Source organism: Mytilus galloprovincialis, chromosome 11, assembly GCF_965363235.1.
Source record: "Mytilus galloprovincialis chromosome 11, xbMytGall1.hap1.1, whole genome shotgun sequence".
Taxonomy (NCBI): Eukaryota; Metazoa; Mollusca; class Bivalvia; order Mytilida; family Mytilidae; genus Mytilus; species Mytilus galloprovincialis.
In genome coordinates, this window is record NC_134848.1 from 60,678,183 (window position 1) to 60,704,680 (window position 26,498).

The 26,498-nt window shown below is 32.0% G+C and overlaps 1 protein-coding gene across 1 annotated transcript; it reads left to right on the top strand.

Annotated features, from left to right (window-relative positions):
- On the top strand, positions 1-26,498 carry LOC143052521 (uncharacterized). The gene is made up of 20 exons (XM_076225569.1): positions 1-321; positions 7,435-7,557; positions 8,496-8,657; positions 8,949-9,021; positions 9,645-9,727; positions 12,149-12,334; positions 12,727-12,945; positions 13,749-13,868; positions 14,700-14,867; positions 15,534-15,649; positions 16,228-16,387; positions 17,088-17,164; positions 17,599-17,752; positions 19,252-19,418; positions 21,409-21,520; positions 22,328-22,526; positions 24,161-24,230; positions 24,734-24,963; positions 25,478-25,625; positions 26,039-26,498. Exons 1-20 carry the CDS (start codon positions 114-116, stop codon positions 26,318-26,320), a joined length of 3,057 nt encoding a protein of 1,018 aa, XP_076081684.1. The 5' UTR covers positions 1-113; the 3' UTR covers positions 26,321-26,498.

Here is a 26,498-nt window from a genome sequence, read left to right on the forward strand (position 1 = left end):
GGAAGTGACAAAATTCTAAGTTAATTATAAATTCATAAAATATATTACCAATTTACTGGATTTTTAGGAGAATATTTCAGATTTTTACAAGATTTAAGTACAACAACAGTAAAATGATGTATGTATTAGCTTTATTGGCAGTCATCAGCAGTGTATCGGCATTTTATCCACGCCAACCACCTCCAGAAGATTGGAGAACAAAAACGCACTTTGATATAACTTTAATTGGTACATTACAGGCTATTTCAACCTACGTCTTCAAAAACAATATGACAAATGCAAAATCAGAATCATCAGCGTTAGACGAATTCTTTACAAACGGTATGATTATGAAATAATACTAACATTTTATTTTTTTTTTGATAAATTTTAGATTCTAAATTAATATAGTTCATCGCCAGGTTCGTTTAAAAGATTTGAGTTTGCGGCAACTAAACTTACATGATGTTTAGTTTACAGTTTGAAATAGAAGAAATACCGACAAAACTAGATAATATAATTGATTGTATAATTACTAACACAATTTTATAATAATCTTATTGCAATTTTTTTGTTATTAAATACATCAAATATCATTATTACAAACCTTATCTTGATCTATATCCTATTTTAGGAATTTTGTTTTAAATTTACGTGTGACGTCATATTTTTTCGAGGATCTAGTCGGGTGACATACAATGTATGGTCCGGCTTATTGTTTTTATGTGCTGACCTAGGTTGTTTTACGTTTTCGTTTTTTTTCTGTGGTTAGTTACCACTTCGGTGTTGACATATATCAATTATATGGTCATTTTGATAAATTTACTGTTTCCAAAAGTATGAATTATTCTAATAATACGGATTTTCTTATCCTAGGCAGATTACCGTAGCTGTACTTTGCACCTTTTTTTTGTTAGAAATTTTAAGTTATCAATGCTCTTCATCTTTGTTTGTTTTTCTTTACTATTATGAGCTTAGCGTCGCTGATGAGTCTTATGTCGTAATGCTCTAATGTATTGTTAATGTATGTATTTCTCTGTCCTTTAGGTACTTCTATTTATTTGTATTGTATTACTGTCCTGTAATGTTGTCATTTTAGTGTTATATTTAACATTGCAATAAAAGCGACAGGTTTGCCTAGGCACAAAACAGGTTCAACTACCATTTTTTCTTTAAATGTCCTGTACCAAGTCAGGAAAATGACAATTGTTATCTTATAGTTGGTTTCTGTGTGTCTTGCATTGTCGTATGTTTTTGTTGTACTTTAACGTTTCTGTGGTTCCTCTTATATTTGATGTGTTTCCATAATTTTTAGTTTGTAACCCGGATTTGTTTTCTTGCAGTCGATTTATGACTTTCGAACAGCGGTAAAGCTGATGTTGCCTTTATTCTAATAACATTGTTAAACGTATATACACACCGCCTCGGTAATCTAGTGGGAGATTACTTGTCCCAAGTGCGGGAGGTATTTATTTTGATCTCTGAAACAGTAATACCAAGACCGAAAACGAGGTATTTAATGTTCCTTCATTTGACGCTATAGAAAGATGGGAAAAAGGGTACAGACTGGCCGGTTTGAAATCAGTCCATCGCGTCTGGATAAGGATGACATGTTTTCATTACAGTTTTAACTTGGACTTTAGAAACATTTTTTTTTCATTTCAAGCATTTATATTTGCATTCATGATAAAGGTTATTAAGAAACAAACTTCGGATTTTAATTTACGAGTGATTATTTGGTTTGATTGTCAATGCGACAACTCTCCAGCATATACCAAATGACACATAGAAATTAACAAGTAGAGTATACCGTTATCTAAAGGGGCACTAGCTGTCAAATTCAGGGTCACCGATTTTACTCAAATTCTCATATTTGACTTATAACAATGTAAACAGTTATTCAAATTATAAAAAGTCTAAAAGTAACAATATATCGGACATGGGTTCGATAATATGTAACTTCGTTTCGTGTGTATTTCAGTCTACACGCCATGTTACCAACTGTCGAGTTCTTCTCCCCCACCGAAGACCTGCCATTGTCATTAAAGTGATATATGTCTGTTTGATTTCATATCATGGATAAAAATTATATGTTAATAATCGTTTTTATCTGTATGATAATGATTGTTTTTGTGAATCGAATCAGTTAATCAAATTATTTAGCTTTATCGCACTTTCAATGTTGACATTCTTTACTTTTTAATACTTGAACACGCACAATAAAAGCGGTATCCATCTTTGTGGTCAACCTATTTTTGAAAATCCCAACTTTCAGCCACAAACACAGGCTCGAAAATATTTTTATTTTCAATAATAACATGTGCCTACCGTATTAGGGTTGATTGAATGATTTATACGTTGATGCGAATATTAGAACATTTGAATAGCAAATTTACCTTTTTTTAAATGATAAATCCGAAATGTTGATAGTTCGATTTAATCGTAAAAACCAAACCCAAAGCTGAAATATAAAAATGCCCTTAGTTTCTATATCTTAAATATATCTTATTGCAATGAAATTTTATCAACACTTTTAAAATTTTAGAAATAAGTTATTTATTAATAGAAAAATTCACATGCGTTTTCTGCATTACATTTTTACAGCGAATTGTACAACTGTTTAGTCAAATTAGATACAAAAGTTTTCGAGCTTTACCTAAATATATTGACAATGTTAAGAAGGTCTATTATTCCGTGAGACAATTTTTACCTTTTTCAACTGGATAAAAATACTACATAATACTTTATAACTTCAGGCTTCGTGACTAAAATTTATTGTACAGGTTGTATGTAATTTCATCTATACTTACTATCCCATATGCATACAATATAAAAACAAATAGCTTTATAAGATTTATGAAAAAAAATTATGTAAGTTTTAAAATGTTTGCAATGGGGTATTTATTTATTGACTGGATTGTATATGGATTAATTGTCGGATATTTCAATCGACATGTTTAATCAAAAATAATTCCTATCTTATTTCGTCAATACAGAGAATTGTAATAGTATTTTATGTTTAATTTAGTCACTAATTAATGAAAAAGAGTGACTTTGTAAACAATATCAATTGGGTTGGGTGAATTGTGACACACGGAACCTACATGTATATTGATATTTTTCTAATGATAAATTTTATCGTTTAGTATGTCATTAAAATCTACTTTTTGAGGCTGTTCAAAAATATGTTGGTTCTGACAGTTTAATTTATGATTAATTTAAGTCTCTAATAAATTGTATATAATCAGTCTTCTTCTCGACGTTCGACCATTGACTCCTACGTAAAGTTGGCAACACCAAGTGTAGTTACACTTTGCGACTGAATCATTATACCGGAAACATTGACTTGGCAAAACATACTATTTTGAACACTTTTAAATTGATTGCCTATCATATACGTAATCGATTGTTGAAAAATAGTTTATTTCCGATCAGAATTTTAAAAATGTTTTACTTTCTTGTTTACACTTCAGAAATAGTATAGTCACAGTATATCTACGTTTAGCGCAAGCGCATAAATACACAAATTCAAACTAGCTGGTCTGCGTTACGCCCAACTTAAATATACAATAAGGCATTCTCAATTTTTGACATCAAAACCCACAGTAGGCCAGGAATTAGTTAAAATAAAGTAATTTCTATTCTAAAACAAAATAAACAAATCAGTCCATTTCAATATTATTTTCGTGATAAACAATGATAAATATCCCTGAAACGAAAATTCTGCGAAATGTTATCGATCAACGAAGCAAGGTGACGTCACATATGTGTTACCGTAAACAAAAAAATCAGATGTAATCACCGGGCGTTTTATAGCTTTTTTGTTTCGACTCAGAGTTCAATAAAATAACATTTTTTTATTTTTTATTACTGAAAACATAATATTACTAGTATATTTTTTATCGGGATAAAACGGAACTGCCAAAACAGTATTGTGTGTATAGGGCTTTAACGGTTAACAAAATTACCGAATATGTCCTATTAATTTAATTTTGGATGTAACGCGTCTTCTGATTGGCTGACGTTATTTTGTTATGAGCCCATAGACATAATTTAGTCATGTGACCGTGACGTCATCAACGTTTTTTCATGGTTTTCTACAGTTTAAAATGGAATTTAGAATTAAATTATAAGAAATGACTGTAATATTTTTTCTGTCTATTCGAAATAACATAAAAAATGTGGTGCACACTGTTAAGTAACCCCCTACGCGCGTTATTCAGTGTGCACCAAATTTTTTATGTTATTTCTTCATAGACAAAAGAAATATTACAGTCATTCCTTAATTAGAATCGAAATAATTTATGGCAGCCGTAGATTTGATTTATTTATATTTCTTAATCAAAAACATTAAAATTACTCAATTAGTTAGGTATTACAAAGAAGACGTATGCAGAAGCAAGTTGCCAACATGTGTAATAATCATTCGTGTACAAAATCATTGTCATAGTTGTTAGGAAATATACGATATATGTTGCCACTGAGAAAGAAATAATATCACCACACATTTGAATATATTTCATTCCTAATCACCTATTATTTTTAATAATTTTTTTCCTGTTACATAATCCTTAAATTGTACAGAGAAATAACTTAATGCTTCCATCATTGTCATAGAATGTCATTTGTCGTTAATACACTAATGAGACATAAAACTAACACCTTTAATATATGTAGTTGTAATAGGATATCTATTTAAATTCGCACCACACCATAAGGTGTATAATTATTTGAATAAAGATTTAATTTTATCTGTACAAGTGGATTTACATTTTGTCTGGGTATAGCTACCTGTATATTTAAAAAATTCGATCTTAATATCAATACCTTTCGATCCTTTGTTATGGTTAATACACTTATATTCCGGTCGAAAAAAAAATCCCTTGTGCTTCTTAAAAGTCATTCGATTTGTATACCTGTTATACAACATGTACAAGGATATCACTAAGGAGTGTTAAATACAATGTACATGATTAATATATAAAATTGACTCGGTCATATTATATATATACAGTCCGCCAAAATTAAGCACCACCTATATATGATATCTTCAAATTTTTATAAAAGTATTGCTAAATCGTAGTGTTTGTTTTATAATGATAACAATAAGCATACACAGTATTGTGGATAAATTTGGTGCTATAATAAGTTCATTTAAACCTGTAAAAAGGTTTTTAATTAACCCAATCGTGGTCAGTGTGGAAAACAGGTTTGGGTACATCCAAACTTTCCACTTTAAGTTACCTGCAAAGGTAAAATTAACACTTTTTAGCAAGTTTATCTGTGATGCAAAGACGTACGTTATCTGAAGCTGAAAGATGGCAAGCTCTTGGCATGTCAACTGGAGATATGAGCACAAGAACCATTAGTAACAATTTTAACTTCAATCATACAGTCATCGTTCCACTTTTACGACGTCAGAGAGTCACAGGAAGTGTAAATGACAGACCTCGAAAACCGTCAATTCGTAGTGACAGATTGTTGATTAGCACCGCTAGGGCTCATCTATTTATACCTGCAACTCAGTTGCGACAGGAATGGCCACCAGGAGAATGAATGAGTGTTCGACGTGTTATACGTAGGTTCCATAACGGGAGCAAGTAGAGTTATACGACGTCCACATCTGTTATTAAGTCATCGACAAATTATTATGCAGTGGGCTTATGAACATCTTCTTTGGAACATCCGAAATTGGCGGAAAATTCACTGGTCTGGCGCAAGTCGATTTCTTTTACGACTCATAGACTGGCGTATGCGCGTGGGGCGAGAGCGCAATACACCCCATAACGAAAGGAACATTTTCCAACTCATGCATTTGGTTCAGGTCGTGTTACGGTGTTTTTCGTTGAATTTAAACTTGATATGCATATCTTACAAGGGAATATGAATGGTCAAATTTACAGAGACTAAGTGCTACGTGACACTTTTGTTCCACATTTCGATGGCCATCCACTTGCTGATCGTCCCCTGTAAATGGACGATAATGCAAGACCTCATAGAGCAGGAATTGTGACAGCTTACAAGCAGTAAGAGTCAATTGACAGTAACTTTTGGCCGGCCATGTCTCCGGATATGAAGCCAATTGAGCATTTGTGGGATGCTTAACCGCCGGAACCCAGCTTGTCAGAACCTCCAAGAGTTACGAGCAGCAATAGTTATGGAATGGCAGAGATTTCCACTAGCAATCTGAGACGCCTTGTCCACAGTATGAGACGCCGTGTTAGAGAAATTTACCGGAAGCCGGCCGGATACACATCATATTGATGCAACATTTTATGTAGACATTACCAGGTCCTTTGACTTTATGCTGTTTTAGTTGAGCGCATATTAAATGTTGTTAAACTATAAAATTTGGTTGTCAAAATGAAACTTTTTGGTTGCTCTATCACGTTGCAATTTTGACAGTATTTTAAACATAAATCAAGAGTGCAAAAAGTTTAGAAACTGTTTTAAAACCTGACCTAAATTTTGTTTACGATTCATAATTTAATAAACGTAAAGCACTTGTTTGATCACTTTTGATTTTTTTTTTAGATTAAAAGGTGTTGCAAGATATCATAGATGTTAAATATAGGGTGGTGCTTAAATTTTGGCGGACTCAATAGTAGTTCCTGTTTTATTTCACTGACTTGTAAACAACTAAACCAGACGATCTGTAGCATAAATGTATCGACCCTTGTTGTGACTGATATAGCTGCGCATGCTACATGCCATACGGCAAAGGCCAATACAAATATAAATTTTAATAGATTTCATGACACTACAGATTTTTAGGGATTGAAAATAAAACCTTTTTTTTTCTTCTAAAACAACCCATAAAAAGTATACATACAACATTTGTACAATGTGTTAACATTTCATGTTCATTGCATATATTCTTATTTTGTTTTGGTTGACTGTTTACCTCGAGATACCACACTATCTCCAAATAAATAGTTTAATTAATTGAATTTTAAAACATTTTTTGCAATAATGTCAGTATCTTTACAATATGTCTCATAAAATTGAGAATGGAAATGGGTAAAGGGACAACAACCCGACCATAGAGCAGACAACAGCCGAAGGCCACCAATGTGTCGTCAAAGCATCAAGAAAATCCCGTAACCGGAGTAAGTCCTCAGCTGGCCCCTGAATACAATTGAGTACTAGTTCAGTCACACTTAAATCCAAAACATATAAAAAAAACTAAAATTAAAAAAACATACAAAGATAACAAACGCCAGAGGCTTCTGACTTAGGACAGTCGCAATAATGCAGCTGGGTCAAACATATTATGTGAAATATCAAACCTCCCCTCTACTTCTAGCCAATGTATAAACAAATATTCACATAGTAATACACACAGTAAAACTCTTATTGGTAATCATCATATTCTTATTATCTATTTAGTGTTTATTGAAATTTCTCCTGCGACTTTATCGCGTTGTCTTTGTTGTATATTTGTTTGTATTTTAGATTACAACGGATGGACTGCAATGCTAACAACAATCAATACAGTTCGCGAAAGTGTGGCCGATACCCAGGAAAAGAAAAGAGGCATACCTTACGTACACTGTCATGCAGACCTGATCAAGTTAGGCAAGTTTTCAAAAAAATTCAAAATAGGATAATCATTAAACTAGCGGATAAATACATGTTCTTTATTTCAAATGAACATTCAGTCACATAGTCTGCTTATAACATATTCATACATTAACCAATAAACACTATTTTTATCGGTACTTTGAAAGCTAAACACTTAAGGTGGTACAATATGCCCAAGGGAGATTACTCTTTAAAAATCATATGAACATTTGAATCACATACTATTCGAATACAGAATTCAAGTAGATAAATGATTAACATTAGTATTTGTCAAACTGTTATATATACCTGAAATTAAATCTTTAAGTTGTGTGGTTCAAACTTTTCAACAGGTCTATTCAAATCAAAGTTTTATGAAAATTAGAAAAAAAAAAGTTATTGTGTTCAAGGTGATGTGTTACCAACTTTAATCGAAAATAATAAAACATGCAAATTTGATTATCATCTTAGACTTCGAAATCGATTCAAAACTAGAGGGTATCAGTGAAATATCTTCTTGATGCTTTTTATCTTCCTACTTGTCTACTTGAAGTGAATTTAATACATGTTGATCTGAGCGTGACTGTGAGTCTATGATAGACGAACAACAGCATTATGGGTCTTGAATTTTGAAGAGTTGTGTATACATTATCAAACAGATCAATTTGATTAACTGAATTTAGCTAATAATATTAGAGTTTATTAATCTCAGCATTAAGGACACTCACGTTGGAAAGATATTGACAATAGAAAGCGCCGTCATTGTTATCGTTTACATAGTATACATAAATCTCCAGTTGAAACTGTCTAAGAAATGCATGATATGTATAAATATACATTTTTCAGTTTGGTTCTCAGTTGAAATATTTTTATTTTATGTTTATTCTAACATGGCGATAACTTTTCAAAACTAGGCGTGGTTAATTACGTTATGCTTAACTTTTTCGTTTTAGCACATACCCATGTGATTGCTTGCAGGGACAGGTTATTATCACGAAAAGATGATATTAATGAATTACAGAAGCTTATTGGTGAATGTATCTATACAATACAGTCTTTCTACAGCAATACAAACTGGGTTGAAATGTTTGGTAAAATCCCATATCTAGATTTTGGTAAGTCAATACACATGATACATGTAAACCTGTATTTAAAAAAAGTGATTTTACATGAGACACCTTATGTTTTTGTTGTTGTTATTTTTTGTTGTTTCTTTTATTTTAATATCGTAACTGCATGCATTAAGTAAATCGAATGTAAATATTTGAAAAAAAGTTTTTAAGTCATTTACTAATTTTAAATCTGTTTGACATTTCTACATGATGCAAGAATGAGCCGATTTTAGATGACATTGATCTCCAATAGGATTAACAACGGTTTTATAATCATTGTTTTTTATATTACAGGAATTAAAGGAACACAGTTAATGCGTGTAGCCAGATCTGATGAGGACACATGTCTTGATATGAAGGACTCACTGTAAATCCTAAAAAATATAATGTGTACAAAGTTAATGTCCATAGTCAAATTTGCTTTCTGCAACATCTGTTTTCTAATGTCATGTCACTTTTGCGAAAATCATAATTTCAGGAGGGGGCGATGACTACATAACAAAGTATGCAAATTAAATAGAAAACCTCCATAAAGAAAAACACGTTGTTTTGTTAATTTAGATTTTTTAGAGTAAATTGTATTGCGTAAGTTAGCAAATTGAAAATAAAAATACTGAGGAAGATTAACTTATCTAGAAAGAAAAGATATAAAATATTGTGAAACGTACTATCACAATATAAAAACGAACGCCGATGAAAATTAAAAAAAAGGAAAGTCCCTTATCAAAAACAGGAAAAGAAAAACTCAAAAACATCAAAAAATGGATAACATCTGTTATAATCCTGACTTGTGAGGAATTTTCTTATTTGAAAATTGTAGATTAAACCCGGTTTTAAAGTTAGCTAAACTTCTCTCTATTATCACTGTAGCATACAATTTCATCATATTGACAACGATGTGTGAACATAAAACCCCGGACATGCAATGCAATAGGTAAAATGGTGAAAATGGGGAACAACAGTGAATAATCAGCATTGAATTTTTTTCAGTGTTTCCTGTAAAGATAATTTGTTTGTAACAAATATGTTGACAAGTGGTTTTCATCATGGCAGAGCTAATCGGAAGCCAGCAAGTATGTTTATAACTTATATATTGTCCTACTGTATATTCCTTATTATTAGTTGAATACCAATTCTCATTGATTTAATGGTTACAGGTCAAACGAAGTACACATTTTCTATATGTATGCAGACCGTAGTAAAACCACGCATTAAAAATCCACGGCAATTAGTATCCATGAATATTAATGGATCAACACTATGTTATTTGAGTTTTTTATGATATGGCATCTGGATTTATACATTATGTTTCTCTTACGTTATCTTACGTTATGAAGACGTGCCCTTACTCTTAGATCGATTATGAATGATAAGAATTCATGACATACAATGAATCTGACATACCAATAGCAAGAATTTCTGACGCGAAAATTTTGATTGGCATTTATCCGTTTCAGATCCGTTCAGCATCCGTTTTATCCGTTATCCGTCCAGAAGAAGTCCGTTTCACATACGTTCAACATCCGTTTAACATCCGTATACGTCCGCTGGAAGTCTGTTTCACAACCGTTCAACATCCGTTTTATCCGTTAAACGTCCAGTTGGTCTGTTAAACCTCGGTCACACCTTAACGGTTAGCTCGAAGAAATGACGAACGGATAACTTTTTTTCAAACCGTTCATATCGTTAGACGTGTGTTCTTATCCATTAGACGTCCGTCCATATCCGTTTCATTTCCGTTTAGCGTACGTTTTATCCGTCGACGTTCGTTCTGTCCGTTGAAAAAATTGAGCATGTTTAAAACTTTGAACGGACGTCCAACGGATTAAGTGTCCGTTGAACGTCCGATATGCGTCCGTTTTGTACGGTACTCGTCCGTTTTGTTTCCGTTTTGTATCCGTTATTAGTCCGTTATATATCCGTTGGAGGTCTGGTAGACAAACTCACCAACGGACTACTACCGAACTTTTAAGGGATAAAACGGATGCTGAACGAATGTTAAGCGGACATCTAGCGAACGTATAAAATGGGTGATGAACGGATATGAAACGGACAAATGCCAATTGAATTTCGCGTCATAAATGCAAATTATTGGTATGTCATATTTCTTATTATAAATAATAATCAATCTCAGAGTAAGGGCACGTCTTCACTATCAAGCAGCTCTTATTCGAACCAGACACTACCCTTTAGCGGCATTTTGAAGAACAAAACTAAATCAGTTTCACAGAAACTTTTTGAATATTAATTCCATTCACATATCACATATATTATTATTGTCGCCTTTATTTTTTCCGTATATCTTGTTCATCCGTTTTATCCAGTAGGCTTCCGCTATGTGTTCGTTTTATGCGGTACTCGTCCGTTGGATGTACTTTCGACATCCGTTCTGTCCTGTATGTTTCCGTTTCTCGTACGTTGCATATCCGGTGTGAGTCCGTTATGCATTCGTTACCTGTCCGTTTTTTTGGGTCAGTACATCAACGGACTCCCAAATGGATAACAAATTTATCAACGAACAACTTTAATTTTCATCCGTTAGCCGTCCGTTCATGCTATCCGGTAAGGTGTGACCGAGGCTTTAGCGATTTGTCTACCAGACCTCTAACGGTGTATAACGAACTAATAACGGATACAAAACGGAAACGAAACAGACAATTACCGTACAAGACGGACGCCTTCCGGACTTTCAACGGACTCTTCATCCGTTGGACGTTCGTTCACAGTTTTGAACATGCTAAAATTTTCCATCTGACAGAACAGACGTCGACGGATAAAACGTTCGCTTAACGGACATGAAACAGATATGGACAGGGATCTAACAAATAAAAATGGACGTCTAGTGGACATGAACGGATTAAAAAAAAGTTATCCGTTCGAGCTATCCGTTAAGGTGTGACCAAGGCTTAAGCAACACGAACCCTACAATAAAAATGGGGTGATCTCATGTGCTCCGGGAGGGCAAGCATGTGTGCTCAACATGTAGCACCCGTGGTGTTGGTCATCGTACATGTATTTGATTTGACCCTTCAAATAGTTTTAAAAGTTAATTTGAAACGTTATTTTTGGTGAATTTTAGAATGCCTGATTCAGCTGATTTACAAAGCTATTCCTTATGTTTAGCGGTTTCAGCAGTGATCCAGGTAATGGTAGGCTGCCCTCAAACATGTTATATCCCGCCAAATTATGTAATATGCATGTCCAAATTCAGAATCCTGTACTATAGATGTTTTAGTTTGATGCTCTATCATGTCTACATCATGTCTATTATTCTTTTACTTTTTTTTTTTACCTAACCCAGGCCATGAGATTGCCTTCACATTAATATTCAAGTCGAGACCTTTTATATCAAACTATACGGTGCATGTATGTGTTCTGTTCATTGTAGAAAGCAATACGACGACCTGTAATTGTTTACGTCTATATTATTTAGTCTCTGTTTTATTAACAATACTACTGCATCGTTTTATTCTTGTATACAATCACTTTTACAGGACCGAAAAATGCATTGAAGGGAAAGTGCAGCCATGGTGGCCTCAATGATGATAGTAGAAATTTTATAGCAAAGTGTGGAATTAACAAGGAGACAACAGTGGAAGCCTTATCTCCGCACTATCACCTACATCATCAAGCATATGAAGCAGCTGTTGAAGCGACAAAACAGTTCTTTATTGCTGAAGGTAATACTATATTCGTAAATTATTAGAACCAATATGGATTTTTTTAAGACAAATTGCAATATATCTATGTGTTTTTTTTATTACATAAGAATTCGCTGTTTTAAATCATTGTTGTTCATATTTGTCATTTTGATACCGTAAAATTGTATTACGTATTATCCGTATTGATCATGGCTGAAGACAGCATGGTGAATAATATTTATAAAACTCAACATCATGCACAACTGGCTAACGTTAGAGGTGTATATTGATATATAAAAAATAACATTCACCTGTAATTTGAACGTGCACAATCGGTACAAATGGAAAATGGTCTTTGATGAAAAATTTGGCTTTTTGAATTTCGTATCCGTTCTTATCTGGAATACTATAACTGTCAATTCTGTTTTCAGATACAGGAATTTTAAACATTCTTGGAGATGAGTTGTTCAAAACCCTATTTCAAATAAAACAACGTACACAAGTCTCGCTCTCGTTTGCTGTCGATTTTAGTGGATCAATGGGTGGCGAGATTGCAGCTGTCAAGGAACAGATTATTCAGCTTGTAACAAGTACCATCGGATCAAACAATGAACCAACAGATTATGTTTTGTCCTTGTTTAATGATCCAGGTAAAAGACAACTGTTTGCCTGTAGAAAAAGTCAATATATAAGATAATCTGCCTATCCGTCTGGAGAATATATGAGCTCATAATTTTTTTTTGATTTCTTTCGCTTAGTATGTATAATGTTGTATTTTGTATACTTTTGTTTGTTTGTCTGTTTTTCTTTCTTTTTCACCATGTTTTGTCAGTTCATGATCGACAAATGAATTTAAATATCCCTTTAATTTTGTTTATCGCTCTCTTCTTTGCCAAGATAGACAACTCTAAAAGAGTATTTTCTTGTGTAGCTCTAAGTAAAATTACAGTTTTGGTTTGACAAATTTAATTATTCATTATGTATAACATGCATAAAGGGCTTACACTATTTTGTTGTATATCATTTGAACCATTGAACAAACCCTTCCCTGACTGAAGTAACCATTTGTCAAAACGATTACGCTCGAAAATCATGTTGTATCTATCAATATTTCACGCATTTACAAGCAAAGATGACTCTTTATGTATGGATCTAAAAAAGATCATTGACGCTATATACTCCAGGCACATTTTAGATGAATACTGACTTGGTCCTTATGGTGTTGTCACTCAATTTTACGTCACGTTGCATTTTTTTTCTTTACATACGATTGCCATGTCAGGATCGTGTGACTTTATTAACAATACTGATACTTTAAATAACAAATAAAATGAAGGTTTTTAACCAAATGAAAAACTATCAAATAAATCGGTAAACAGTTGTCGTAACTCGTGACGAATATTTACACAAGAACATGCTAGTTTCATAAATGTATGATTTCGTTTGCCTTCAGCTAGTCTTAATGAAGGATTCGTTTACACAAGTGGACAAGACATGATAGATAAGATTGCCACTATAGTCGTCAGTGGTGGTGGAGATTGTCCCGAATTTGCAGCAGCTGGCATTTTAAAAGGTATTAGAAAATTACTTCAATTTGAATATTTTAAGAAACGTTAACATAACATAACATAACATGTACATCCAAAAGACACAATCATGAGTATTTCTAAATTATGTTTACAAACGATGCATGGGTTTGAAAATGTATTATGTAGATTATGATTTAAGGGGCGAGATAAACTACGTAAGGGCATACGATACAGTTACAGAGGAGGTAATGAAGTTGCTAACGTAAAATGCTATTTTCGCGACGTGAAACTGTGACATACCGGGAAAAGATGCATTTTTCGATAGATATTTATCATTCAAACTGATTTAATTTAAAACGAGTGCATGGACCACTATTTTGTAAAACGACATTATTTTAAGTTAATAAATATACAGCAAAAAAATACGTTTTTTTCTCAATTCATGACCATTTGATAAATATGAGTTATTTCTGAATAAAAAATGCATAAGGTTTTAGGAATTTTATAAAATACAGATATTACAAATTATTCACAAAAAGAAATTTGTGTTTATTTTTTCAAACAAAAATGTTATGGCTTTCTTTCGGAAGGGAAAATACGGCCACAAATCCAAATTTTGAGCAAATATACAAAATTTCGACGTCATTTAACTCAAACAGTAGCACAGGAAGGTATATTGTTTTTATTACATAATTGATTTAATCATGGACACGAAATAGAAAGAACAAGTTATATAAATAAAACAAAACATTTCAAGTTATGTTAATACGCCAGTTTATACTCCAGTACTTTTTAAAACATTGATTCTTTGGTTTTGTATGTTTTTTTTCTTTTTGTTGAAAATAGATCTGTTTTTTGTATATTACATGTATTAGCCATTGAACTGTCCAAACCAAGATCGACTGTTATTGTTTTTACGGACGCTGACGCTAAAGATGATGACAGACTCCAGGAAGTAACAGATGCAGCTCTGGCAAAAAACATTCCTATTACATCTGTATTGTCAAGTCAGTGTTCATCCAGAAAACGACGTGATATACTTGGTAAACTTAAATCCATATTGATTTGAAATATATAATTTCATGTAGGTTAATAATAAGCTTGAAAATTGTATTTAAAAAATATACTCATCAGATTATATTCTGAAAACAAATTGAAGTGTCAATACGTTTGTAAACAAGGTTAATGGCTTCCCACATCGTGGTGTGTGAAATAATTTTCCATAACTCACTATACAACCATATCATAGGATTACATACCAAAAAATGCTTAAACATCATGTACATAACAAAAAACCAAAATAACATAAACGCTATATCCAGCTTTAAAAATCTTTGTATTTTATTTTGTCGACAGATATGATTCATTATTCAACTTAAATATAAACTGATTTTTTTTTATAAATATGGTGAAGATTCTCTACTAAAACATAGATTACCTCAGCTGTATTTGGCTAAACCTTTCCGAATTTTCGGTTCTATGTCCTCTTCTTCTTCTTTTTTTTTTTTGCTGTTTTAAATGTTTGATTTGAGCGTTAATGACGAGTCTTTTTTAGACAAAGACCTGTCTGAAGTATACATTTGAAATCCTTGTAACTACAACGTATTGTGATTTTTTTTAAACTTTGTTTTTATATTTTAATTGTATGAAAACGCATTGACCTTAAATCCAATGATTATCTTAGATTATGAGATCTTGCATTTTTACAGTTCGAAAACGACGTGAAACGCAACTTTTCTACCAAAGTCTTTCTGAGTCAACTGGTGGGACAGTATATAGTACAGATAAAGATAATTTTGGTTCAGTTTTAACTGAAGTTGTCGAGGTATATTATTTTTTTTTTCCAAATTTTAAAGGCTGTTAATACAAACGGAAATATTTGAACCTCAAAAGTAGTAAACAACAAGACAAACGAAAAACAACAAATATGCAAAACAAAGCCACCAAAAAACACTAAATATCAAACGAAATATCTAGTAAGAGTTAACCCTGATTATTAAGGAGCTGGTACAGGATAAGCAGAGTAAGCAGATCTAGCTCACTAGTGCCACCACTATTTTTCTCATAAGATTAAGGAAATTTGAGAAAAAAAAATTGTATCAAATGTTTCTACTGAAGTAATGGCCAATATAACAGAGATGTTCTGGAACTTTTAGAAATTATTTAAGGAGATACTTGTATACTTAACATGATGAATGCTACTCATTTTGGGCAATCATTTTATTTGTTTGCGTTTAGAATTATCATACCATTAAACTTGTCTTTCAATTTAAGACTTTTACAGATAAATCAAAACCAATACATGGGTTGAATCTCTATTAATTGTGAACGTTAACACTTTTGACAACTGTGATGAATTCTTAATCGTTCTAGATTAATTGATCAAATTATTCTTCCTCACAGGTCGTTTTTCCTACATCGGAGGTACTTATAGAGACATATGAATGGCAAGACAATGAGGTGGGAAACAAACTTATAAATGTTGATGGTTCAATTCAGCTCCTGAAAATCAGCATTAAGGGAGGTTCAGACAAACGCGATATTGACTTCCTCTATCAAAATGGTATTATTTATTTTATGTATAAGTTATCTTTCAAACAAGGTCTGTTTCAATTAGATAATTATTTTGTCAGTTCTTCGTTGTTATTTTAACTTACGTTCTGGCCAACTGCATATTGCTAGTTCCATGCACATATGTTATATATATATATATATATATAACAGAAGATGTGGTATGATTGCCATTGAGACACCTCTCCATAAGAGACAAAATGACACATACATTAACAACAATAGGTTATCCATGCTACCGTACGGCTTTCGAAAATCACCAAAGCGCATATCTCATAGTCAACTATAGAAAGCCTCGAAATGAAAAACGTAAAACTATTATATCCTTACCTGGATCAGTGTAGTAACAGTAACATAAGCAAAAACTATAAAAAAAATCCCATCTGCATGGTTCTTCAATAACTAATCATTACAGGAGATAATAAAAGCACACATAAATAGAAACTATCACGGGCAGAGTTTTGTACTGTAAATACAGGAGACAAACATTAGTAAAACTGGTGATATCAATTGTGCATACCTGTGTCTGTAATTGTTTATAACATTTTTAAAAATATTTCTGAAATGAAAATGACGGAAAACAAGAATTAAGATCACACTTAAGTTGTTCAATAAATACAATATTAATGTATTAAATTCTGTTACACTAATATTAGAAATACAACCTTCGTTTTGTTATGTATTTCATTCAGGTACTGCCATTACATTCCCCTCAACAGGAGCTTCCAGAGTAATAACAAGTAATAATGAGGTTATAATGTCAATACAAGTAAGTAGTAGCGTGTTGTTTGATACGGTATAGTGTATTAGTGTATATCATACAGATATAGTTTATCGGTCTGTATCAGTCAATTGCTTGTTTGATATTGGTAGTGTACCAGAGTGTACCTTCACATGTATAATGAACTGGTTGTATCGATCTATTATATTGACGTTTTTTTTTGGTACGTTTTGAAATTACACTGTTCAACATTAAGTTGCATGGGTGTTCATATGATAATACACATTTTAATTCAGCTAATTTCCCTTAATAAATAAGCCTACTTCTGATGAAACATCTCCTTTTTTTTTCTTTCTTTGCTGTTGTTTTTTTAAACACATATATAATAGATAACAAATCTACAACTACTTTGTTTAAACCAAGTCAAAACGTGTATATGAATGCGACATTGGCATTTTTTAACGGTATTCTTTTCATTTTAGAACCTCACACCTGGAACTTATTTTCTACACAAAAACATAAACCACACATATGTCGTTAACATAACAGCACAAAGTTCTATCAAAGTGGTGGACGGAATGTATCAGCAATCAACCAGCGGGTCACTTGTCACACTAAAAGGGTCTCCAGTATCAGGTCTGTTTTGTCAATATTGTTTAATTAAATACCGAAATATGACCTTTAAATGTTTAATATATTCGTTTTTGTCTGTGTATGCTTTGTACATTAATTTTTAGATAAACAAAAACAAAAAAAACCCAGATCTTTAAAGGAGATAGTTTGACACTTGCGTGACAGGTACATGTATACAGTTATTATTGTTGCATTTTTGTTGATCACTCTTTTGTTTCTACGCGTATGTAGTATTTTGTGGGCTTGTTTTCGCACCTTTTTCCCATTTTTTTTTGTTTTGCAATTCTGTTCTAAAATTTCTCTTCGACTTTTGAATTTAAGAATGTCCCCTTGGTACTTTGGATTGAACAAATGCTTTTTTAACGAAATGTACAAGTACTATATGTCGATGTATTTCGATTCAGACAGCATTGGTTCTGATCTGTTTGCTATGATGTAGATTGTTTGGTGTACTGGTTTTCTATGAAAATATTGTTTTGTTTTCTTACAGAAAAACGTTGCTTCTCCGCAAAATGTTGGTTTTATCTTCATTTGACACTTGGTTTGGTCTTCCTTCTAAATCATAATAAAGTATACATCTATTGTTTTGCTATCAGAAACTTTACACAGAATCATTTTGGAAACAGCTTTATTCTGAGTCTGATCAGTACCGTACAATGACTACTATTAAGTGAAGATAACACTTACAACCCGCATTCGTCTAAAGCACTCACTTTTCTAAAAGTCAGTTTTGAATGTTTACAAAGGAGACTGCATAACATTTTGCATATGTGTTCCTTTCTTTCTCATCTTTTTTTAAATGATTACTTCTACGTTTGTGCATCTATGTTGAACTTCTATTCATATACACAAGTCGCCACAAAAAAAACCAAGAGTAATGCAAAGGGACATAAGTATTAAATGGGGTAACGGTGGCCAAATTTGCTATGTAGGACATAATCATTTCAACTCAATGGGTATGAGTTTGAACCCCATCTGTGGCAATGTATGTTTAATTTGAGTCTGTCACTGGGGATATACGGAGAAATGTTTAACACGAGGAAACAAAGTTTTGATAGTTTTAATTGTCTTTAATTCAAGGAAAGACATAAACTAGACAAATTTATATAAGGTCAACTTTCCCTGAGGGAGTTGACACCTCATTTACTATTTTCAAATTAAGTAACGGGCAATTTTAGAAAGGTTTGCTATAAATCGTGTCAGTACAGAACTTATCTGATGATACCTTCCAGGACTACTGGCCCACTAGCAGAGGTATTGACCCAGAGCTGTTAAAAATGCAAACAATACGTTATTATTGTACCTCGTCTGGAGCACTTTCCTGGCTTTCCCTTCATCAGGTACACTAAAAACCGAATATTTGAAAGAAGTGGATATATAGGAACCTAGACAGTTCAAGACCTATATTACCAAAAAAGATATGGAAAGCTTTCTATAAAATAAGAACAAAATTGATAAATTGAAAAGAAAATATAATATTTATGTGTTTTATCAAAATTTAGGGAATAATTACACCTACTTCGTTGTGGTGTTCAATATGGTAAATGGTACGTGTAACAACCTGTACATGGTTAACTCGTCTGGATATAATATGGTATCATACACACCTGATAGCAGATCTTCAGAATATGACATGCTTTGCTCAACAGATATAGTTATTCCTGACTACGTAAGTCACTAAGTTCAACATTACAATATCAAGTACTTGAATTAACTTGAAAGTAAAAAAAAAATAATAATCAGTGAACAGTAGAGGTTTGTACTATCATTTTAATGATGTACACCTCTGAGGTGCCAACTTAGCATCTTTCTGAACCTGATTTTTGGGTTTATACTACTCTTTTGCAACGGCCTTTTGAAAGTGCACAATTTTGAATAGTTTCCCATTTTTCCTCAATTTTTACCGTGAAAAAATCACAGTTTCACAATTAAACTTTCGTTCATACTTTTAATAAAGATAAAGAGGCCAATCCTGATAAAATTAACTTAAAAAACTATAGGTAGGTGTTAAGATAAGTTATGTTCTAATTCATAACTTCACGCGAACATAAATTCTTTCAAAACTAAATTCAACACCTTTGTAAGGGATCAGCTCGTATGACAGTGTGCAGCAAAGCTTTACTTTTATTAAAGACAAATGCAAAGTACTAAATGTTCATCTGTTACTGTTTGCCTAGGCCGCTGCAGGTAACGAACAAAAAAACCAATCTACAAAAGCAATTTTCATTATGTACTCAAAGACATATTATGAATCAATTTAAAGATTCTGTTTTTAAACACATTATTCAAAATAAACAAAAATAACATAAGAAAAATACATCAAGTCGGGTGGGAGGGTGGGAAACTTTACTGAACCAAAAGCGAACCTCGAATGACAATATCTTAAATTCGCACAACCGCCAAAAGTATAGCACGAAATATTTGAATTGACCTTATTCAAATATCATGGTCAGTTCTAACTCGACCAATGAAAAACATTTAACCTATTATATACTTTCAACACGTGTATAGTTATAAACAAAAACACGTGGTACTGTTTACATACCGATGTGCGTAACTTTAATAAATATATACAGTTTAATCATATTTTAAAGCTTTCTCGCGTTAAATTTACCATGCTGTTAATTTTGTAAAGGAGTAAGTTCGGTAAGGGCCATATTTGGCCCCAATTATAAAGTTCATAGTTACAAGACAATAAATGCTTTAGGTTGCCTTAAAGACATGTGAGAAAGTTAAACAGAACTGTTTTTGTCAAAGTTTAATTCTAACACGTTGATTTTTACATCCCAAAAAGGTCAAGATAAGGGATTTTTGTGAAATTTGACAAAATCAGCTGGATTTCAACCAAATAAAGGACCAGGAAACATAGAGCGCAGGCGTCGACAAGCTTAATATTCAAATAAGACATTTGAAATGTCTTCATACACATTATTTTAAAAGATCTTTGTTGTCGACGTATGCGCTCTATGTTTCCTGTCCAATAATCTATGGAAATTTACCCATTTTCATTGATTTTTTCGTGACAAATCAATATGAGTACAACTTGTGACGTCATAATGAAACGCAGAAACGTGAAATTTTCAATAAAATGACTTATATCCTATCTAGTCAATGTATTAGCTATAATTTATCGTGATATTGGTAAATAAATCTGAATTTGAAATTTACGCTAAAAAAGGGGGCCATTTTAGGACCTTATCGAACATACTCCTTTGTGTTTTTTTTTACTGTTTTCAGAACAAAATGCATATTATTTCAACTTGTCTGTTGGAAATGATTAAAAACATCCATATCTTATAAATTTAAACAGAAAAAAGTTATATGGGATGTACATGTTTCTGGTAAAATATTTTTTTCTCAAAGTTTTGTCAAAAAGACTCAAAAACGTCTGATTGTAAATACACAATTTTAAGTTTGAAAAAGATATTTATTAAATCATGCTATTTTTTCACCTGTATTACATATTTTTGAAATATTTCCAGAACGAGATTTCAACGAGACTGAAACGTCTCAAGAATGCATCCTTAATAACACATATTGTAGATTGCAATGCAACAAAACAAGCAAAATTCACAACCACCACAAATATGTCGACATTTGCAACTGCAATCATATGGTTAGATATATTTAAGTTTATACAACTCTTTTATATTAAATAGGCTTTCCAAATGAAGCTAAACGTCTCAAATATATTTGGGGATCCTGTAGTCAGAACAGCACGATCAGTATACAGACCTACTAGTGTGGAGTTAAACGTTATAGCATCTTCAGGTTATTTTCTTTTTAAATAAAAGAAAAACGATGGCTGGAAAATTAAAAAAAATAGAATAGGTGGAACCATTATGATATATAAAAGAAAATTATATTTTATCTTTAAAACGAAGATGAAATGAATCAAATATAATTCAGCTAATTATTGACAGGTGCTAAGTATATCACTCGCCGATGATTAATAAACGTACTCTATCATATGGATATGAGTGAAGCTTGCCTCACTATGAAAGTCAAAACAAAGACAGCTGCTTAAACTGCAACTTACTTATGAAATCGAAATGCACTGATACATTGATATAATAGAGGAAAATAAACAATTAAGAATATATAATAGGTATTACAATAAATTATTTGGAGGTGATTTGTTTCGTAGTTCCGTGCTTCCAATTGCTGTCTAGAAACCCCATGAAATATAGCCTGCATTATAACTTTGTAACAACGTTGGGAAGATTGTGCTAAGCACATGGGTCTACAACATAACGTTGTATTCACGTCATTCTGAGACTTTGTCACAACAGTAAACTAATTGTGTCACAACATTGTAACGACGTTGAATTTTTCGCCGGGTATGCATAGCATATCCATCATTTGTGAAGGGTGGAGTATATGTATAAACTTAGAATAATATATGAGTTAGTGTTGTTTTAACCTTTCTAATGAGACATTTAAAAAAAAGAACAGTTGCTTAATCATTATCTTTTTTCAAAAGTTGAGCATGATATAATTGTCAACATTGTTATTTGTCATTTACAAATACTTTTTATGGTACTTACTCTTGGTCAACTATTACAATTTATATTCTAGACGACGTTCCTATAGGTAATGAACGAGTTGTAACATATGAAGTTACAAATACTGGTGCCAATATTGATAGCTACATTGTGCAGATATCGGATGACCATTCATATGTTTTGGCGCCAGATTCAATGAACCATACGCTAGGTCCTGGAGAAAAGACTGATGGAAATTTTACCTTACTTCCAAACTCTACAATTGGACTGTTGTATGTAATGTTAATAAAGACAAAAATTATATGTATTATATTTTAAAACAAATACCTGCTCTATAGGTTGCATTTCTGTAAATATCTACAATGCAATTTCCCATAGGAACTCCCTTTACGGCTAAAACTGTACAATTGTTTTACAGCTAAAACTTTTACTATGAAGTTTAAAAAAATTATATCCTAGAATGAAAAGTTTATATTCAATAATATCTTTTTCGAAGGTCAAAATATAGGGCTGTGCGGCATATTTTCAACATTTATATGACCCGAACTTCTAAGAGTTTAAACTAACACTAAAATTCTTTACTATCCCAATCTTGACTTTAGGGTTCCCATAGATTTCAATTAGACCAAAATGCATACGCTTATTTACTGTTAACATTCCTCAGTTAGATCTCTACGATATGAATCATAGAAATCATATCTGAATCCAGTACGTACTTATAATTAGTTATCTAAAAATAGTATATATCTCCCCAAAGAAGGCGTGTTTTGAGAAACAGCTGTATTGACAAAGTGCAACATAAACTAGTGTTTTGTTATCTAATTGGTCATATATACTGGTGACTAGACTAAGCAACATACAATAACGTGTAATGAATAACCATGTCTATCAATTCAGGATATAAAGTCTGTACACGACACTTATAATCTCAGAATGCGTTTAGAAGGTTTATGTGGACCTTTGTCGTTTATTGTTTGTTGGAATGTCCTTTTCTACAGTTCTTCAATAAAGACGAATAATATAAATAAGACTCTTGCATATTTTAATACTTTAATAAACGCAAGGTTATGCTTATTGCGAATTGCAATTTTGAATAGAGGAATAACAATTGAAATCGCCATTCATTTCTGTGCTAATAAACATTAAGATCTATTTTAACGTGTGTCATCATGTGATTATATCGAGGAGATAGATACTACAATTATATTATTGAATATAAAATTCTTATATGAGACAGCTCTGACGTGGAATATTTCAAATTATGTCATTTTTTTCGTTTTAAGATATATTGGTTGTTTTCTTTAACTGCACCTAAAACTATGCCTGTTGCTTTGGCCGCCATATCTCATGCACAATTGATTTTTTTACACCTTTCTTGCACTTTGTTTCCAGTTTGGAGCTAAATTAACAATGGTCAACAGCAAAACTAAATATAAAAATTCAACCTGTAGTATGAGAAACAATATAAAAATTTGAAGAAAAAGATTTTATTTTTCTTTTGGCATGCAATTGTTTAAGAACTTTGTAAACTTCGACCTTCCCCAGTTTCTAAGATTTATACAAAACAGGGGGAATTTGCCGACTTTGAACAAATATTGCATTTAGATTGATATTATATGTCTCGATGTGTATACACCTTCTGAATTAACGAGCTTAAACGTATAAACACTCTGAATATGTATAGAGTATCTGTCGATATTAAGCAACCAATATATGATCAGGTTTGTCAGAATAGATGAGTTGAATATGCGGCTAACTTTTTCTGTTTGTGTAGTTTGAATAATATAGCAGATGTCGCGAAAATGTCTCGCTTTACGGTAATGCCAGAGAAAATACTTTTGAATTCTAACTTTATTAGACAATTCGTATAATACATCTAATGGAATATTTTTATTTTCTTTTAAAGTAAATATACTGTTGCAGTATTTGTAAATTCTTCAGCGGAAGTCAAGCAGACCATTTCAAGAACACTAATAGTAAGTTTTTTTTAAACTAAAGTCTATATTTTTACTCATAATACTAACACATTTTTGACTCTGAGAATTGCCGAAATAAACCTTAAAATATATGTAATGCAGACACGACAGTTTTGCGTTAGAAAAATGAAAATACAAAATGATCAACATATTTAAATGTGCAGTCGAACTTAGCTTTTTTTTTGTGTAAGCCAAGCTTTTTGATATAGATATATGTCTGAGTTTGACTTGTTTAAACACGATATTAGTTGTTTTTGAACCCAAGGTTCACACTTTTCTTTCTTTAGCTGCCAGGTTCTTCAAAAATGACAATCGCATGAAATTTAAAACAGACCCCGTAAGTGTTAGTTCGTCACAAATGTATGCCGAGTCAAAGTTATAACTTATAGATCATGGACCCATATATACATATAAGCATAACTAATTGAATAAATACATACGCATTAGGGTAAATCTAGTTTCAATGTTCACTGTACCGTGACATACATTTGATATCAATTTAGGTAACTGACATTCAAAGACCTAACTGCAATGTACTGATGACAAGTGGTGAATGTAATGTACCATCACTCAATACTGCAAATTGTTCTAAATATACTTGGAGTGCAAAGGCAGAAGTTACTTTTAAGGGAACACAGCTTGAAAGTCTATCGTCTACCATTGGCAACAATAGCATGTTACAATATGCTAATATATCTGGTCGTATGGAAGGTCCTGTTGCGGTCAACATAAGGTTTGGTTATTATATATGACATGTGTAATAAAACAATGCAATGATGGGAAGTACAAATCAATCAGATACATATATATTGTTACATATACATACTAAGTTTAAAACTGTATATTTTACAAAGTCGCATAAAATAGTTCACATATACGTCGACTGCAAAGTTGAAAAGTAACTGAGATAAATTTAGATATATCTATTCAAAATTTTTGTTTAACATATGTAAAGCAACACCGTATTTTGTAGATATTGAAACAAATAACTGGTTTCAATGTTTTATCATTCTAACAAAAAATTCACTTTACTTATATCGAAATTATTACTAGATGGCTAATAAAAACGGTTAAAGGGGTAAATCATGATATATTTACATGAATACATATAACTAAACAATTACAGATTTTGATTGCTCATACCAAATTAACTTTTAACCATTTTTCAAAGCTGATTTGTGTACCGGAAAGTGATACATCGACTCCATGTTCCTGCAACATTTGATTTTATTTGTCTTCATTTACAGAGGTGATTGTTGTAACCCGTCACTATCCATCAGTGCTGTTGATGTTGATGGCTATATTTCACAGTGTCATTTTGAGTTGTCTCATGGTTTACCGGTACAATCTGTAGAACCAATAATTGAGCAGGTCATTTACCCAATACTGAATCAGGTAAGTAATTTGTTATCAGGAAGGGTTTTTTGAATTTATTGAACATGTTGAAGAAACAAAAAGTTGAAGGAAAACTAATCGGTCACACGTTTGCTAAATCACTTGAAAATAAATGCAATATTTGTTTTTACTTAGATTTCCTTGTCAAAAACATATAACCATGTCATTCATTTACTTTGGAATTCAATATTTTGGTTAATACTTTATAAGACAAAAAAGAGGCTTAGTTGTATAAAAAAAGTTGCCAAAACGTCCGGGACACATTAAAGGACAAACTTAAGTTGAGGTTATATGAAATATTTAGCATGATTCTGGAAAGACTTAAGATGGGACAATATCAATTAATTGGCATAAACAATCGAAAAACCTGAGTAGTATTAGTGGAAATGAAAATATATTTTTTCTTTTTTTAGAATATCTTCAGCAAGACCTTTGCAGTAATTGTAGCTGTTAGTGTGTGCTTCGTTGTTCTGTGTATTGTTATATTTGCTGGAGTAATAACGTATAAATATTTCGGCCAAACGAAAAGAATGAAAGAAAAACATATCAATTCGAAGACGCATGCTCAGAACAGAACAATGAAAGAAGTTGAAAACAAACCAAAGACTAATGGCCAAAACAGACCATATTCGTTTGAAAATAGACTTGTTAGATGTAAAGATAGACAAAATGATTCATATATTGAATGGTATTAACGAAGATATATATTGTATCTTTTGTATTTCTGAATCATTTTATATTTTCAATGGAACTTCCCCCAGCTAGCACTTTGATAGTAATGCAATATATCGCAAGAGACAATGTATACACAAAGAGTTATCATACATAAAAATTTATAAGTTGATATTAAAGAAATTACTTATTTTCTAGATA